The sequence below is a fragment of the Pimephales promelas genome, chromosome 1, assembly GCF_988280905.1.
Source record: "Pimephales promelas chromosome 1, fPimPro1.hap1.1, whole genome shotgun sequence".
Taxonomy (NCBI): Eukaryota; Metazoa; Chordata; class Actinopteri; order Cypriniformes; family Leuciscidae; genus Pimephales; species Pimephales promelas.
The window spans coordinates 47,959,049-47,978,434 of NC_142769.1; the positions used below are offsets into that span (position 1 = coordinate 47,959,049).

The 19,386-nt window shown below is 38.0% G+C and overlaps 1 protein-coding gene across 1 annotated transcript in view; it reads left to right on the top strand.

Annotated features, from left to right (window-relative positions):
- The first annotated feature begins 4,173 nt into the window (after positions 1-4,173).
- The window catches only part of dnah2 (dynein, axonemal, heavy chain 2), a 224,084-nt gene continuing 208,871 nt past the window's right edge, over positions 4,174-19,386 (top strand). The window contains exons 1-7 of the mRNA XM_089130887.1: positions 4,174-4,263; positions 6,472-6,653; positions 8,541-8,611; positions 9,808-9,978; positions 10,869-11,097; positions 13,018-13,128; positions 16,110-16,348. Of these exons, the coding sequence (XP_088987013.1) occupies positions 6,506-6,653; positions 8,541-8,611; positions 9,808-9,978; positions 10,869-11,097; positions 13,018-13,128; positions 16,110-16,348 (969 nt within the window). The 5' untranslated portion in view covers positions 4,174-4,263; positions 6,472-6,505. The remainder of the gene's footprint in view (positions 4,264-6,471; positions 6,654-8,540; positions 8,612-9,807; positions 9,979-10,868; positions 11,098-13,017; positions 13,129-16,109; positions 16,349-19,386) is intronic.

Genomic DNA, 19,386 nt, shown 5'->3' on the forward strand with positions numbered 1-19,386 from the left:
ACCACTGTTTCTTTTAAAATCCTATTCAAAACCTCCTTTATCTCCCATTTATTGTTTCAGGAATATTTTTCTCTCAAGAGGATTTTTTATTTTTTATTTTATTTATTTATTTATTTTGTACGCATGTGTGCAAAAGGTGCATTAGCTCAATTTAATATACTGCAGAAGACAATCTGGAGAGCAATGCACAGCATTACGGGAAGCATTTTAGGTCCCGGTAGGAACATTTAGTTTAACTTGCACTTAGATTTTCAGAGGGGGTCTGTCAAGCCACATACCTCAGTAGAGGTCTGAAAGAGAAATGCAGGGAGTGTGTGTCTGTGTTTATAATCAAAATGTGAAATGCATTATGGGCGGAGGTGGACTGAGTGTGAGTGACTGTATCAGAGACTGAAAGTGCACCCTCTTCATCCAACGGGTTTAGGGGGTTTAATGTTTAATCTCTCATTTTTAAATAAAAGATTATAGACCTGGGCCATGAACTTCAACTCCCATTGCTGCCTTTTGTCAAAGTCCTGCTCCACACCATTTTGACGCAGAAAAAAGGGAATGGAAATGGCACCGGGGGATTTGTGTGCCATCTGAGTTGCTGCATTACAGCGAGTGAATGGAGGTTCACGGATCCCCAGGGTCAGATGCCTTGTGGGTCATTCCTGGGATTCGGTTATATTTCAGTCACTTAGACTTTTTAAAGTGGCGGTTTTCCAAAAATGAAATGTTTCGAGCTTTTTGCAATACGTTGGTATGTCTATTATAATGGATATAAATAATTGTTGAATTTGTACTTGGAAAATATTTAACAAAACGTGCACAGGGTCTATGATTTTTGTAATATTGTTTTAATTCGTGTTATTTTCTTGTGAAAAAAATGTTTTTTCTAAAAAATTAAAGATATTCTATAAAAAAAGACTATAAAGTTATGAACTCAACCCCGTCACGCCAACCAATTTAGACTCCACCCATATATGTGACATAATTTACCAGAAATGACATTATTCAGGTCTCTTTAACAGTGATGCAGAAGAGGGTAAGTAGTTTCATCCTTTTTATTCGTATTTTTGAGGTGTATTATCTATGAGGATACTGTCAAGCTTAAAGGAGTAGTTCACTTTTGAAAAAACTTTTGCTGATAATTTACTCACCCCCATGTTATACAAGATGTCCACGTCTTTCTTTCTTCAGTCGAAAAGAAATTAAGGTTTTTGATGAAAACATTCCAGGATTTTCTCCATATAATGGACGATGAATAAGGGTCTTATCAAGTGAAACGATCACCACTCATTTAAAAAAAAAAAAAAAACGAAGTTTAAGTTTTATAAGCTCAAATGCTCGCCTTGCTCTGTTCTGTGATGCACGTTTGTGACTCTCCTATTCGAACTCGTTTATCAAAATGAACGAATCTTTTTTCGTGTCATTTGGTTCATTCAACGAACGAAATGAACCAGTTGACTCGGGAAAAGATTCGTACATTTTGATGAACGAGTTCGAATAGGAGAGTCACGAACGCACATCACACCCTAACCCTTACCATTTGAGCTTTGTTATTTAACTTTTTTTTTTTTTTTAATGAGTGATCGTTTCGCTTGATAAGACCCTTATTCATCGTCTGGAATCGTTTAAAGCCCTTTGAACAGTTTGCACTGAAACTGTCTTTTGAATCTTCAACAATTTGGTTCCCATTGAAGTCCATTATATGGAGAAAATCCTGGAATGTATTAATCAAAAACCTTAATTTCTTTTCGACTGAAGAAAGAAAGACATGGACATCTTGGATGGCATGGAGGTGAGTAAATTATCAGCAAAAGTTCAAAAGAAAAAGAAAAAAAAGTGAACTACTCCTTTAACTCAACTCCATCACGTAAAATTAAAACGGAAAATTATTATTTTTCAAAATTTTATTTTAACCCAAGTATATGCAATGTACTCATTTCATTATTGCTGCCACACATGGTCTACTCTGATACACGACACGAGGCCATTTTGAGCAAAAAACACATCAATGCCGTCACTCAACCCTGTCACACATGTACTGTATATTTCTCATTGATGGTTGCAAACTTGTGACAGGGTTGAGTTTTTCACTTAATTTAACAATATTTTTTTATTAAAACAAAATATAGTCATTGTTTCAGTACGTGTACTTGCATAAAAACTAATTATTTTGCTTTATATTTGATGTTAATGTGTGCACTTAAACACTGACAAGCAAGAAATGGCAGCCACGTCAGCAGCAGAAAGACTGTTGTGTTGCTCCAGAGGGCACAATATGACAGAGAGACCAAATTAAACAGATAAAATTGTCTCCCTTCAAACCGGTCTTCAACACCGTCACGCTATTCTCAACCATGTCGCATTGATATTTTTGGGAAAAATAGGGAAGGCGATTAAAAATTGAGGAATTTAATGCTGATTACCACCTGACATATTAAGCACTAACACACAAAAAAATGTGGATTTAGTTAAACGTCATAAAATAAAAATAAACAGAGACCACAGACACAATTGGTCTATTTTTAACTTCAGTCCCATGAAAATGATCACAAATGTTAGATTTGTAGTTGTAGTTGCTGCAGATGTTTGTTTTATAACAAGGTTAGCTTAAAATCCCCTTTAAACCAATTCCATTTAGTCTCTTACGGGGTTGGAAATAAAAAGTGTTTAAATCTGAAGAAAAAAAAAACCCTGAAAATATTAAAAGGTATTTAATGCCAGAGGTGGGAAAATATGATTTGTTTGATATGTGCCTAATGATGTGCGGTATTAAGTAATTTAATCATCGTTTTTTTGAATTTATTCTTAAAATCCATGTTGAAATATTATACCGAAATGTACCAAATCCTATACAGCTTTTGTACTCAGAGCCATTTTAAGAGTGGTAAGAGAAGTGATGAAACTGACAGACAAATGTTAACAAATATGGGTTTTAAAAACTCGCACGTTTCAGTGGTTTAATGCATCCTTGAGCTGTTTTGCATTCAGTAAGGCAATAGTGAGTCGGTGCTCCATGAAAGAAGATAATCATTTCTCTCTCGAGACAAGGCCATGTGTGCCATTACGAGCAAACATAAAATATAAGCATAATCCCCTTCCAGGTTTTTATTTAACACATATTGTCTATTCATTTTTGACTAATTAATTTCTAGTGACTAGTGTCTTTTCAAACATTAGCAAGTTTTCATTAATTACTTATTTATTAAATGAATATACTTTTCAAAGTTGGTTACCTATTTATTAGACACTAGTTGGACACATCTATTAGACACTGTCTTTTTTGTAATTGTTTAGTAACAATTAGGCCACTGTAGAGATCAGTTAAAAAGCTTACTATAGTAACATTTGGAATAAATACTATAATAAATGTGTACTATGTGTAGATATAGACCTAAGTACCACAGTATTTAATGAACACATACTAGTAGACCTATCTATTTAATTGGTATGAGTATCTAATGAATAAGAACTTGTATAATGATTAAATACTAATATGTTAGTATATATTTAATTGTTACAATGATTAAATACTAATATTATGTTATATATTGAATTGGTACAATGATTAAATACTATGGTAGCTATTATATATTTAATTGTTACAAGTGTCTAATAAATGAGTACTACTATCTAATAATATCTAAATAATAATAATAAGTTAGTACCTAACGACTAACTACTAGAATATAAAAAAATATATACCACACCAGTCACTATTGGAATACATAGGGGTCAAAACTGAATATAGATACCTGAATGAAAGATACCCATAGAAGTTAATGGGGAAAAAAAGAGGTTTACTAACAATAGAAAAGTTACTAGTCACTATTGAAACAAGTACAAAATGCTGTATTAAAAAAAAAAAATAGGTAGGCTTACATTTAATAACAAGTAGGCTAGTATTAGTAGTCGGCCAGTATGGAATAAGTAGCCTACTAGGATTTTAAGGATTAAATGTTACAACGGCTTGCCATACGTATTTCTTATTCCCACAAATTGAAGCATCACCGTGTTTATTATTTATTTACATTTGTTTTTTGTACATTCATTCAAAGCTTCTATGACTTTAGACACATGCGCAATATCCGTGCACAGAAATCCAGCGTCATGCGTCGTTTCCATGGAGACGCGTCCACTCAGTCCCCACGCGCAGCGTTGTCTGAATTGGGTTTAGCCTACCGCTTGAAACAGTTTGAAAACTTTGAGTTTACGCTCTTTAGTCATTTAACAGTTATATAGTTGAAAGACGTTGTCTGAGGCAATATCTCAGAGGTAAGAGTGATATTTTGCTTGCTTCTTTGAAACTTGACTGAGACTTTAAAAAAATAAAACGGTTGCTATCTGCCTTTAGCACAAACATTATTGTAACGTTACTTTATTGAGGCCTAACGACGTTATGTACGTACTGTGATATTTGGTGACTTATTTGATTATGTTAGTGCTTTACACAAGACATTTAACAGCTGATTTGTTAAAAATGTTAAAAAATAACCGTGTCACTCGACACCAGTGAGTAAATGAACAACGAAGAGTGATGTGTGTGTGTGTGTGTGTGTGTTATGTATATATATATATATATATATATATATATATATATCACAGGTGTTTCTCAGGCTTTTAGATTATAGTTAGCTTTTAGATTAGGCTACATAACGTTAGCTGTAGATGTTTAAAATCATATGGTTTAGCTCCTCTGAGAGCTAGATTCCCGAAGTATATAGCCTAATCAGTCACAAACTTGGCTTTGTCATTTCATCTGATGCAGTGTCTCAAACAGACTTATTTTAACTGATCAAACCTGCTGCCTTCCAAATTTCATCTGATCTGACGGGATCTGCAGTTTTAAATGATTTCCATTACTCACAGACTCCCTGTCTTACCTTTTCCTTTTCATCCTTTTTGTATTGCCTCCAAAACTGTCTACTTTATTACATACAGCACTCAACAAAACTGACAAGTTGGGAGCTGAATCAAAGCTTCAATAAAGAAGGAGGGCCTGCTGGTGTTGACAACTAAATGTGGAAATGGAGGGAGAGACATCAGCTTGGAAAAGATAAATAGTTTATGAGCTAGATATTTTTTGCTCTCGCTTCCTGACTGAGGCAGATTTATCCATATCGTCTGTCTAAGAAGAGACTACGAGAGAAGGCAATACTGTGAAACTCATAGCGAGTCTGTGCTAAAAGGTTCTTCTCTGATGTTCACAATTATTTTTTATTTTTTTTCTGCGTCTGTTCATGCTTTTATTTACTTGGATCAGGAAAGGCTTGGAGAAATCACAGAGCTCTAGACAGCACCATTAGGATGTTGAGAACATTTTGTAATTGAAGCTTCCCTGCTGTGAAGTCTATGTGCACATTTATATTGGTTAGGTTTTGTAATGTGATAAGCAAGGATCACGTGACACCGAAGACCGGAGGAATGGTGCTGAAATTTCAGCTTTGCCATCACAGGAATAAATTACTTTTTAAAATATTTGATTATGTTGATTTTGTAATAATATCTTTACTGTATGTTTTTATCAAATAAATTCAGCCTTGTTGAGCATTAGATCTAATCAAAAACGTACTAAAATCATATAGAACCAAATATATAATTAGAATGTTTTTGATATCCTCAGCTTTATTGTTTTCATTTTCCTGTATTATTTGAGGTATAATTCACGTTCATAGCCCAAAAATAGTAGGCCTGTATGGCTTGAGTTATGTGCCAAAGTTTAATATATAAAGGCACAATATGTAAGATTTTGGGGTTAAAAAAAAACACTATAAAAATGTTATATTTTGTTGTACTCACGTTATCCCAAATGTTTTCAACAATGTTTAAATCCAGAGAAATCAGCTATTTTAACACGAAAAAATGGCCTGTATCCGCGTTACCCTCGATTTACGGCTTTACTTCTGTAGAAAGCATGGAAACGCCAAAGACATCTAATGTAAAATGCATTTTAAAATAAATTGGATGCCGTTTAGCATCACATATCATCCAGCTTTTTTTATATTATATTCAAATATCGATGTAGTTCACTGCAGTGTGCAAATAGTGTCTCATAGCAGCCACAGAACTATGCATTTTTAGTATGATTCAAACATTTTGATCATAAAATAAACAACAAAACAAGAGGATATAAGCATAATTAAAGCTCCAGTGCTCCTCCATGAGACTGGAGATCGGTGTGTCGCGCAGGTATCTCTCATTAGCATTCGCTCCTCCGGCCTTGTTCCACTCCCGCGGCTCTCGGCCCCGCCCTACGTCACACAACAATAATGTTAATTCAACTTTAATACATTAGCTCAACCACGAGTCCCGTCGGACTGCTTTCCATGGGCTGTGTGGAGGTGAAGACGACAACTCCCATGATTCCACGCTCATTCACGGCGTCCTCAAGCTACGCATTTGTTATTGTTTTGAAGAAGTGACCTCTAGTAGCGAGTTTACGGTTATTGTATGACTCTGTCTCTCCTTTACTCTAACTGAAAGGTAAACGAGCTCACAGAGGTATCAGTCCCTCAGGATGGCTGACCCTGGGAGCCCCGATCCTGCCCGTTCATCTTCCAGCATGTCCAAGCAGTCTGTCTCAAGGAAAGGTCACTCCAAGAGCAAACACATATCCTCCACACCGGTCCCCAGTGACGTCCCTTTAGAAGTGCCAGAGGTTGCAGGTATGAAAAAGAAACAATCCGCTGTGAAATCAGCTCTCTGATCTGTCTGTTATTTACAATGTGCTAAAAAAATTCATTGAATTTAGGGTCATTATGTTTTTGGCAATGGTGCCAAAAATGTCAGCATAATGGTAAAGTGATGCAGAAAACTATGACAGAAACTCCTTTAATGCCACCCAACGCTACCTCTAATGCTTTTTTGAGTTATTTTATGAAGTAGACTCTGTTGTGAGCACACACACACACAATCTGCAGTTAATGCAACCCCATTTTCACATACACACCGACACTACTTTAATTTTTTTTTGTAAAGCCATAAAGTAGTGCAAGGCTCTACCACAACCTAAATCTAGGACCTCTGCATCCAAGACCATTGTGTTTATTTTCACACTTCTTATTGTACTCACATTAGAGCTGATCAAAAAAGATCACAAACGCGATTCAAACATCGACGTGATCTTATTCCTAAGAGACAACGATTCTAATACACTTTTGAAAACACATTTGCTGATAATTTACTCACACCCATGTCATCCAATATGTCCATGTCTTTCTTTCTTCAGTTGAAAAGAAATTAAGGTTTTTGATATAAAAATGCACTTCAATGGGAACCAAACGGTTCAAGGTCCAAAAGACACTTTCAGTACAAACCGCAAACTGTTCAAAGGACTTTAAACGATTCCAGACGATGAATAAGGGTCTAATCAAGCGAAACGATTGCTCATTTATTAAATAAATAACAAAGTTTAAGTTTAATAAGCTCGCCTTTCTCTGTTCTGTGATGCACATTCGTGAACTTGTTTATGAACAAATCTTTTTCCGAGTCAATTTGTTTGTTTTCTCTCGTTGAATGAACCAAATGACTCGGAAAAAGATTCGTTCATGTTCGAACTGGAGTCACAAACGTGCGTCACAGAACAGAGCAAGGTGAGCATTTGAGCTTATAAAACTTAAACTTTGTTATTTATTCATTAAATGAGCGATCGTTTCGCTTGATAAGACCCTTATTCATTTAAAGCCCTTTGAACAGTTTGCACTAAAACTGTCTTTTGGACCTTGAACCGTTTGGTTCCCACTGAAGTGCATTATATGGAGAAAAATCCTGGAATGTTTTCATCAAAAACCTTAATTTATTTTCGACTGAAGAAAGACAGACATGGACATCTTGGATGACATGGGGGTGAGTAAATTATCAGCAAAAGTGTTTTTATAAGTGAACTACTCCTTTAAGTCAGTGTTATAATAATAATTATCACCGAAGTACTGGGATAAAAGTTTATAGTTTATAATTGACGCTTCAAATAAATATTGTGTCTATTACATCAGTAGGAAATTGGTGATTGGTCAATGCAGCTCCGCTTCAAGTCGCACACACGTATTGAATCATTCATTCAAGAGATTTGAAAACACTGATTCATTCAGTAATGTAACATATGAGGTCTTTATGAGTGAGTCATTGAATCATTCATTCAAATCGATTTAAAAAAAATAATTAATTTAAATTATTTAAACAATTTTTAAATAGAATGCAGCGATTTACATTTTGTCCGAGACTCTGAACCTCTGGTTAATACGTCTTTTTGTCTTTTCAGAATCATGAGTCTCAATTTATCTAGAATCGTGCAGCTCTAATTCACATTTGGCCGTTCTAAAACTTTGTGCTCGTTTTATTTATTCACTTTTTGGTTGGTTGTGTTTGAGCACCACATAAAAACAAAGTTAATTTGCAGATGAACCATTGTTTTATCATTCTGCGCTTTCCACAAACCTGCAAAGGTCATCTAGACCTGAATGAATTATGGTGCAAAATGTCTTCAGATCTGAAATTAGACAGTTGTTTGAATTATTTTTCGCATGATGTGTTTGTGTATGGGTTTGTTTTTCCAGTTGAGAAAGAGAAGCCTGTCTCAGAGGTGGATGTTTCAGCAGAAGTAGAAGATTCCTACACGAAACGGCTGGTAATTCACTCATACATGCTAAATTACAAGCCTTTAGGCACAGACACTGATAAATCACCTCACAATGATTGGGATTCTTATCTGATTATAATCTGCAATTTATAATTTTCCCCTCGCGCCCGCGGTCCTGGTTTACTAATCAGTGCTTTCATATCTGCGTTATTGAGTTCTTCTAATGATGTGAGTGAATATTTCATCCGCTCTCCACATGCTCCGTGGGCTTAAAGGTCTTGTTTGGGCCGCGTTCACGTACGAGACCTCATCATCGATCACGCAAATCTGGAGGATGGCAGCGAGCTACTTCAAGAAACACTGCGAAATTCCACCCAATGGTCTTTAAAATAGAGGAAGAAGAGAAGCATATTGTTGAACTGGAATTTCCGTCACAGGCTCATGCATACGCATGACGAGGTCTTTGGCTTAAAAGAGATAGATAACCCCTGGTCACAAATGATGGCCGATGCAAATAGCATGGGAGGAGGAGATGGCTGAGAAAGTGAGGGGCGAGTGGGCAGAGCAAGCCAGCGAACTTATAGCGTCTCTGTCCTTTCATCAATGAGGTTAATAGAATTAATTACAGCCCTCTGGCTGGAAAAAGGCAATGGCATTTACATGCAGTGGCTGAGTGTGTCCGCCCCTGCTGGGAGACCCTGTAGAATAAGCAGCTGGTGAGCCGGTTGTAATGACATTTGTTATAGTAATGCACATTCACTGACATTAGCCCTTTAGACAAATATCAATATGTTTATGGTAGTTATGTGACGCTTTTAGCATAGGGATATGCTTAATCATTAGTGTGTTGCGTTGTGTCACGCCACTTCTGAGAGGATGATAAGAGTTTTTCATACAATTTGACATGCGAAATACTCCCACATCATATAATTTAATTCAATGCACATATTTGTATAGCTCTTTTCACAATACATATCGCAGAAAATAGATGTCTCTACATTACAATTTACAATTTCATGTCGCAAAAAATCACACACTGCACCTTTAAAATAGAACATTAAAATAGTGAAAATATTCCTCAAGATTACTGTTTTTACTGTGTTTTTTGATGCATCCTTGGTGAGCATAAGAGAGTTATTTCAAAAACATACTGACCCAACATTTTGTCTTGAAATAAAAATAAAAAAAAAATATTAAAAAATTCGGATTGCTATAATTCTCTATAATCATTTTTTTTCTTCCAGAGAGAAACATTTAAACAGCATTTAGCATTGAGTGGAATATCAAAGGAGTCATGGACAGAGGAAAGTGAGCGAGCCTTGGATAAATTCATCTCAGACACTTCTGTCAGGCTTCTCATTGTCTACCATGACCCTTTCACCGGCCTACGCGTGGACTACGCCATGCCAGCTCAGGTATGCTGCAGCTCTATCTCAAGAAATTACATTTAATGTCCCAATCAGAGCCTTTTGTCACAATCTCATAAAGATTTCAGGGTTTGAACGTGCTTGTTTTTTATAATAATATTTTGAGTTAAAATTTAATGAAGGGCCATGCAGAGCTTTCATAGTAAATGTGTTGTTCATGCGTTGTATTCATTTCCAATACATCTGGTGACTTGCCAGAATACCAAAGATCTCATAGTTTAATAGTGTGTCTTGACCTCTGGCAGTGTTGTAGTCGAGACCACCTCACTCGAGTCCGAGTCGACACCGAGACCAGAGAGAGTCGAATCCGAGCCGAGACCAGAGACGGTCGAGTCCGAGTCGAGACCGAGACCAGTGAGGGTTGATTACCTAATTTACTTTTATTTACTTTTATTTACTTAGAGAAATCCTTTTTTTTTTTTTACTGAATATGATCAGTTTAGGGTAAAAAGGCCACATAGTAGGTGGTGTTAAAAGTAATTTTATTACAATTTGTCATGCGCAGTTGCGCACTAGAAAATCACCAATCACTGGGCGTGTCAATCAATTTAAAGAAATATTTTATTAATATACATCAATAATCATGAAAAATATTTTTAATTGAACTCGAGTGGACTCGGGAATGATTCCGAGTCCTAAAAAAAAAAAATGTTCGAGTACGAGTCAATTCCGAGTCCAAATGGACACGAGTCCATGACAAGACCAAGACCATTAAAATATGGTCTCGAGACCGAGTCCGAGACGAGTCCGAGTCTCGAGTACTACAACACTGACCTCTGGTGATCCATTAGCATGAATTACCAACATTTTCTCTTTCCCACTTATCCATCTAACATCTCTCTCTCTCACTCTCTCTCTCTCTCTCGCACTCCCCTCAGGTGGTGGAGCAGATGTCCTTCTTTATCCGGGCGGAGGACAGTATAATCACAGAGGAGAGTTTTAGGAGCTCGGTGCAGTTTGGTTCTGTGAGGGGCGGGGCCTTAGAGGGTCTCCTCAGGCTGATGAATGGCATTCACACACCTCAGGTCACCCTTAGCACTGCCTGGCCAGAGACCGCCAAGAACAACTACTCTGTAGAATTGCACCGCTTCATTACTAAACTTACAGGTAATGACAGAAAGTCACAGCGCCATCTAGTGTGGGCGCATACCAGTAACCTCCTGCAGATGCTCGCATGTCATTTGCCATCACTTTACAGTTTTCACAGCATTAAATAATTGTATTGAAGTGCATGAAAAACACTTGAAAAAGGGGTCTCGAGGGTGCCAAGGCCGTTTTCAAATGAATAAAAAAAATGCTATAGGATTTACTTTGAAACAATTTTCACTCAGAAATTGCTTCTCAGTTTCACATATACTTTCAGAGAAATGACACATTGAATTAAATGTGAAATGTTTAAGTAGAAAGACTGAACTTAGTATTTTCCTATAAAACAGCTATTCACACACAGTCTTTGATTAACATCTCGAACTCTTTCAAAAACACAGCATTTTTTTTTGCATTGAAAACCTGTTGCAGAGGGCAAACCAGGCTATTTTCAAACCTGTACATGCTCATTTTCTATTCACATACAGTAGCACAGGTTATTCCTCTCATCCATATTGCAGCCGACGGCTTCTTTCACATTAGGTTGAGCCTAACCACTACTGTCCTGAGATCAGATTCCTATTTTGTGTTTCGATTTACTCTCCATAAGCTTAACAGGCATAACTGATTCAGAATCAGCGCTTTTCTGGGGGTCTTTTCGCACAATGACTGAGCTCCCCCCACTGTCAGCCATTCGGAGGTAATCACCTGGCACAGTGGAGCACCGTGATGGTTCAATTATTATACTCATCAGTCCAATCAGCACACCCACATCACCCAGAGCAGCACGAGTCTGACTAAACAGAAATAACACTGCGACCAATCACAGGCTCTTTTTATACGGGCCAGTGCTCCTGGGTAATCAGAAAGACGTTCGGATTTTGACAATCGCTTTTTGGTTCTCTTCTTTTAGCACATCGTTCAGTAGATCTTGTTCAAGAAATACATTTAAAAGTCAATGGAGATGTATGTACAAATGACTCAAAATAGCATAATTAAAATGGACCCAAAGCTAACAGTGAGGTCACAGAGTGCTCTTCAGTGATGTATTCAGCTGGTTAAGTGGTATTTCAAAGGATTGAGTAAAAGCCACAGGTATATTGATGCTAGCCATGCTTTTTCCAAAAGTAACGGCCCGAGCTTTGTTCATTCTTACTCTATGAGGTAAAGCCTTGGAAATTTATCTTTCTCATTTACCAAAGCGGAAGAATTTGGGCTAAAATTTGTGCTGAATAAATATAGACACTGTATACCCACTCCTACACTAACAAAAGGACGCAATACACTCTGTAGGATTAGACGCACAGGTTTCGCCTCCCAGCCAGCTGACTCATTCACTTGCTGCTGTTTTTTTATGTCTCATTATTTTCCTTCTGGTGTATCCCGTTTGCTTGTCTTTGTTCTCCCTATAAAGGCCAATCGAATGCTGTCATTGTGTTCCTACACTCTCTTTATTTCTACGTCTCATTTCTGCCGTCACAGAACGAAGCAGCTCGTCTAACTTGCACACACTGGCCTTGTTCCTTTTCTTCTTTTCATTTCTCAGTAAGCTTTGCACTTTTTGTGTCTCACTCTCTTTCTTCTGTCTTCCTCCATCAGACTTTTTCTTCTTCCAGCAATTTCTTGTGTCAGACCACTATTAACTTTTTATCCGCCATTTAAAGTGGTTGCGGCGAGCACCGTTTTGATGTCCGTCATGGAAGGAGCAGCAGATACTGTAGAAAGCTACAAAGAAAACAAACAGCTGTTTGTGAAAAAAACTGTTTGTGACTGCTGACATGTGCCAAAGCTTAGCAGTAAACTTTGTTTCCATGAATTGCTCTTGTGTTGATTAATTTCACCAAAAAAAGTGAAAGTAAAGTGGGGAGCAGTAGGAAATGAGGAATGACATGACGGATGTGATGACTTTCACTGATGTCCAACTATTGTTGTTCTCCACAGACAGCAGATTTAAACATCTCGGCAGCACGGTGCTCTACGTCCCTCTGGAGGCTCTGCAGCACCGCCCAGAGGAGGCCGTCGTGAACAAGAGTCTGATGCAAAGGCTGGAGAGTAAGAAAGCGGCCGTGTGTGTGTGTGTGTAAATGGGGGGTGAGGGCTTGAATAATTTCTGTGAGGAATGAACAGTGTGAATAGTACATAAGACGCAGGAAATTGCATCTACCGTGACAGTCCGTGGCCAGAGCCTGTGAGTGTGATTTACACAGTAACCACAGCTGAAGGGCAAAAATAAAGGGCTAATTCAATTCAATACTGCCATGCTGCTCTAAGAGAGTTAAAGGAGTCTTTATTAAATCTGGTGGTCCTGAAGGGGTCCGGGGTTAAAAGGACATTCTGGGGGCAGTTGGACGTGCTGGAGGAAAAGGTAATTTAGAAGTTAAAGGAGTAGTTCACTTTTGAAAAAACTTTTGCTGATAATTTACTCACCCCCATGTCATCCAAGATGTCCACGTCGTTCTTTCTTCAGTCGAAAAGAAATTAAGGTTTTTGATGAAAACATTCCAGGATTTTCGCCATATAATGTACTTCAATGGGAACCAAACGGTTCAAGATACAAAAAACAGTTTTAATGCAAACTGCTCAAAGGGCTTTAAACGATTCCAGACGATGAATAAGGGTCTTATCAAGCGAAACGATCGCTCATTTAATGAATAAATAACAATTTTAAGTTTTACAAGCTCAAATGCTCGCCTTGCTCTGTTCTGTGATGCACGTTCGTGACTCTCCTGTTCGAACTCGTTCATCAAAATGAACAAATCTTTTTCCGAGTCAATTCGTTCGTTTCGTTCGTTGAATGAACCAAATGATTTAGAAAAAGATTCGTTCATTTCGATAAACGAGTTCGAACAGGAGAGTCATGAAGGCACATCACAGAACAGAGCAAGGCGAGCATTTGAGCTTGTAAAACGTAAACTTTTTTATTTATTTTTTTAAATGAGCGATCTTTTCGCTTGATAAGACCCTTATTCATCGTCTGGTGTCGTTTAAAGCCCTTTGAACAGTTTGCAGAAAGTGTCTTTTAGACCTTGAACCTTTTGAGTCCCACTGAAGTCCATTATATGGAGAAAAATGCTGGAATGTTTTCATCAAAAACCTTAATTTCTTTTCGACTGAGGAAAGAAAGACATGGACATCTTGGATGACATGGGGGTGAGTAAATTATCAGCAAAAGTTTTTTCAAAATTGAACTACTCCTTTAACTTTGGAAAAACATCGCAGGACACAGTATGACGGATGTCCCACTCAGGGTGTTTTACAGCAGACAGCAGAGCAGAGACTGTTTGTCCTCGAAAGTGCTTTTATTTTAAATTTCTCCACTGTGTTAAAGTCCCTTTCCTAATACATGTTCAGTTTAACACCAGTTCCGTTCACACAAATGCACATTCTTGCATGAATCATCAGTGCTTGCTGTTAAAATATGCAGTTTGTGGTCGGTAAGATTTTTTTTTATATATATATTTTTGAAAGTCTATTATGTTCACCAAGGTAAATTGTAAAACAGTGATATTATAAAAATCTTTTTACAATTTACAGTGGACTGTGAGCAAACTGACTGCCACGTCTCTTAGTCTTTCATTCAACACATTCACAAAAATCGAACCATTAACCGAGGTGAATTAACACAAAATATAAATGTGGAATAAATATGGTTTTCTAGCAAATATGTGTGCCAAAATTATTGGTTTTCTAAATTCGAATGAGTAAAAATTAGTAACTAGTATAGTCTTATTCATCATGGTATGTTTTAATGTTCAGGAACATTTAAGTGATAAGTAATGCCTCTAAATGTAGAGGTGTGACTCTTTATCATTTCCATTATATGCTCTTGTGTTGATTCATTTCACCAGCATGCAGAGCTCTGTAAAGTGGGCTGGATTTGCTGTCTACAGCAGTAAGAAACAAGAAATGACATGACGGATGTGATGTACGCACAAGCTAAATTCCAATAGTCATCCATTACTATGGGAAAGACCTGAGAATACAGTAATGATTTTGATTTGACAAAAGATTGGTCATGAAATGGCTTTACAATAATGGTTGAATTGTTCAAATACTAATTTCCATTATCTGAGCAATTATTAAGAAGTTTAAATAAACAAAGCATGTATGCCAAATAAAATAGGTAAAATTGGTGATGCTACAGACAGATGCTAATTTGCTTGCTACTCTTGGTAGATTGCGTTGGTCCTGTGTTCTTTAATTTGCACGTCCTCAGTAGATTGTGCTTGCATGCTAATTTGCCCTGTTTAGTAAATCTGGCTCATACATGCAGCATATTTTGCATATTACATATATTTTGCATTACACAAAACACAGAAATAATGATGATTTAAATTCAAAATATAAATAAAGAAATTCCTTTGAAAAAAAAGTGATATGAAAATGTTTTGCTGATTATTTTCCACTCTTGCCTGTTTAAGGGTTAATGGGTTCTTGCTGAATAAAAGTAAACTTCTTTAAAAAAAAACAAAAAACAACAACAACAAAAAATCTTACTGAACCCAAACTATATTATATTATTTTTTTAATCCATTGTCAAAATTGAATGACTTACTCTGCCTGTGAAAAGACATTTTGTCTGACATCACTTAGACAAATACATACAGTATATAGCCATTGTTTTAGGGTGTTGTATGTAATTCAGCATTACTAAATCTTGCCAGTAGTTAACAGTCTTTTAATGCTGGTTAATGTAAGTCAATCACAACCAAAATGAATTACCATTGGGATGTGATTCTCTCCAGGAAGAACTTGAGTCTTGACCTAAAGTTAAATTCAGTGGAGTATTCAGTTGCATTCAGAGCAGAACTGAGGATAATACACCCTTATTGGAAGCTAAAAGCATTCAAATTAGCCAAAATATTTAATGAGAGATAACTTAAGGGGTGCACAAAACTTTGTGAATGATGGGCATTTAAATTCAACAGCATTCTTTGGCCAGAAATTCCATGCAAACCTATTTGTCTGGTTTGATTTAATAAAATGCAGCACCTTACAAACCAAAACTCTCTCTTTCTCTCTCTCTCCCCCAGTGGTGATGATCCACTGGACACGTCAGATTAAAGCAGTGCTCAGCGCTCAATCCGTGAGTGACATGGGAGACACCTCAGGCCCGCTGGAGGAGATCTCTTTCTGGAAGAGCCGCTGTGCTGATCTGGAAAGCATTAGTAAGCAGCTCCAGAAACCTGGAGTCTGTCATATACAGGCCATTCTTCAGCTCCACACATCAAACTACATCCCATCCTTCTGTGAACTAGCCAAGCAGATCCAGGTACAGCCCAGTACCTAGCTACTTGTGTGTGTGTGTGTGTCCATGAGTGTGTGAAAAACTGTGCAGGGCTACATGGCAGGAATTGAGCCGAGGGGTAATGGGCTGAGCAAGAACATTCTCTGGCTGTTGATGATTTATATGCGCCTTCCGAGCGGCTTCTCCTCACCCCTCGGAAATGAGGCCGTCTCACGTTCACTCTTCGCTATTAAGAGTTGGCCCGGCTCCTCATTTCAGCGAGAGACGGAGCCTGTCTGTCAGCTCTACTGCAGCGCTTAGTGTCGCACCCTCATTGCCCTTAAACACTGATTTTAGATCAGTTTATGGTTGTTCTTATAATGACTTGGGATTGGGGTTTAGATAGAGGGAGCTGGTCCTGCATCAGTGTGGAGGACACGTGTCCCTTTCTCTGATTGTCATCCCTCCAGCTTCATTCTGCGCAAAACTGCAGCAACTGCCATCCTTAATTTTACACAATCTCAAAAGCCTCTGAAAAAAATCAATGTGACCAGTGTGAAATAATTAAACATCAGCTCTATTTGACCTTCAGGGGCACCCATGGCTGCTTGTAATAGTGACGTTGTAGAGTCAGCTGTGTGCCTGATCACTGTCCTGTAACAGCCAATGTTGTGTGTCACTTTACTTGGGTAAAACCCTTTAAGCTTATTCTGATGTGGTTGAAGCTGACCTTAACTGTGCAAATTGACTTCAGGGGCCAGTTGCATAAACATAATGAATAAGTTAAGACTGTAGTTGTGTCCCAACTGACGCACTATACACTTATACACTATATACTCATGCCCGAAGAACTTTATAAGGTTATTTTGTCATTCAACAACTTCCTCCCGGGTTCTACGCTAAGGTTTTTCCCAAGGAGCACATGTGAGCACGTTTGACCGCAAGAGATTTCCCAAGATTTCAAGAATGGAATCTGTTAGTGTATGTTGTGCTGTTGTGGTCACATTGCGGCACTCCACACATTATACTGTTGAACAGGGCTTGACATTAAAGGCCAATTTATACTTCTGCGCCGAGGGTACGCCGTAGTGTACGGCGTTGGCTACGCACGTAGGCGACGCCGTTGTGAGCATTTATACTTCTGCGTTCAGGTCTTGGTTGCTCTGCAGTACTGCTCCGAAACGCTAGTTGGCGGCGGAGGGTTTCAATGTTCCACTGTGTTTAGATTCCTCGCGGCTAGGTTACTACAAGCAATATCGACTGAAAGAGAGCGGATCATGTTTGAGTTGGAGCTTATTAAGGTGGAAAAACAGTTCACTTTAGTGAAATTACTAAAAATTACTAAAATTGAAAGGCAGAAATGAGAGAAAACTTCGGAGGAGATGGTACGTGTGGAAATCATAGACAGTGGTGGAAATGCGTGAGAAGGTACGTGCGGAAATGCGTAGGAGGAAATGCGATGCTACCAAGCCGACCAATCACCGATCTTGCGGTCCGCGTCGTCGCGACGTGTAGTTACGTTTTTGAAGAGGTGTGCGTCAGGCGACGGCGAAGGGTACGCGCTATGGGACGGGTCTGTGCGTATGCTACGCTGTACCTACTGCGCTCACCCTACGCAGAAGTATAAATTGGCCTTAAGGCTTGTCCGCTTGTCCGGGAGAAGTGGATTTTCTGTAGGACAAGTAGATGAGAAAATTAGTTGTCCAACCGGACAAGTTAAATTTCAAACAAAATAAAATGCCATGTTACTTCACATTATGTGCCACTCGTTACGTCTATGTTACAGATTTAATTTTACCGATTTGAAACGAACACATTTTTCGCGCTGCCTGTGAATGTCCTGAATGTGACTCACAGAAAGACGCGCGCCAGTATAATGTGCATGCACAGGCCGCGCGCCAGAAGTTCTCTTTCGCGCTTGAATGAACATCAACAACACACACAATTAAGCCAAAATGCCATTTGTCGAGTATCTTCATAACATAAGAGCAGTCTTTTGATGGACATAAAGAGTTGTGACTCTGAGAATGAGGTGCGTGTGAGATCCGCGTCTCTGTCCACAGCGGTTGCTCTTAAAGGGCCAGCTACCAATAAAGCGTTCTGTCAGTAAAAGGGAACAGAGAAAATTACTCACTGCTCTTGACTAAAGAACTTGTGTAGCTTTTATAAGGAGTAGTCTATATATAATTTTCAAAAATCTTTTAGTGTTGGCCAGCCTTAAGCAGTTATTGTAACTGACCCAGATGAGTAAAATCGGTGCAATGTAAAAACTCAATTATTTGATTTGGGTTAGGTGGTGTTAAGTGGTGTCTGTCTGTTTATCTATCGTCTGTCTGACTGTCTGCCTTTTGTCTATCTCTCTCACTCTCACTCCTATCGTCTGTCTGTCTGTCCTCTCTCCTTATCTAACATCTGTTTGTCAAGTCAAGTCAAGTCAAATATATTTATATAGTGCTTTTCACAATACAGATTGTATCAAAGCTGCTTTACAGTATCAATCAAGACAACTTAACAGTGTTTGTTTATTCATGGAAAAAAAAGACAATCAAGTTTGGTAGAGCTGATCAATGATGGGTCATTTAATTTGAATATCCCCAACTGAGAAAGCCAATGGCAACAGTGGCAAGGAACCGAAAAACTCCATTAAGTGACCCGATGGTGTCCTAAAACTTCATCAGATGACCCAATGGAGAAAAAAATAACCTTGGGAGAACCCAGGCTCAGTTCTCCTCTGGCGTTTATGAACTAGAGGCCAAATTTACAGTAACTAAGATAAAAAAAAAATGTATATGAATGCCTGGCTAAATAAATGCGTCTTTAGTCTATCTTTAAACTGGGTGAGCGATGCAACAGCTAAAATGTGAAAATGCTCTCCCTCCTTTGGTGGATCTGGATATCCTAGGAATGACCAGAAGCCTCGAATTTAGCGATCTTAAAGAGCGCGATGGGTTGTAGGGCGATAAAAGATCCGTTAGCTTAACCATTTAGAGCTTTATAAGTCAAAAGCAATACCTTGTAAATAATACGGAACTGTATAGGTAACCAATGAAGTGATGATAGATGTTTGTCAGTCTGTCTAATGT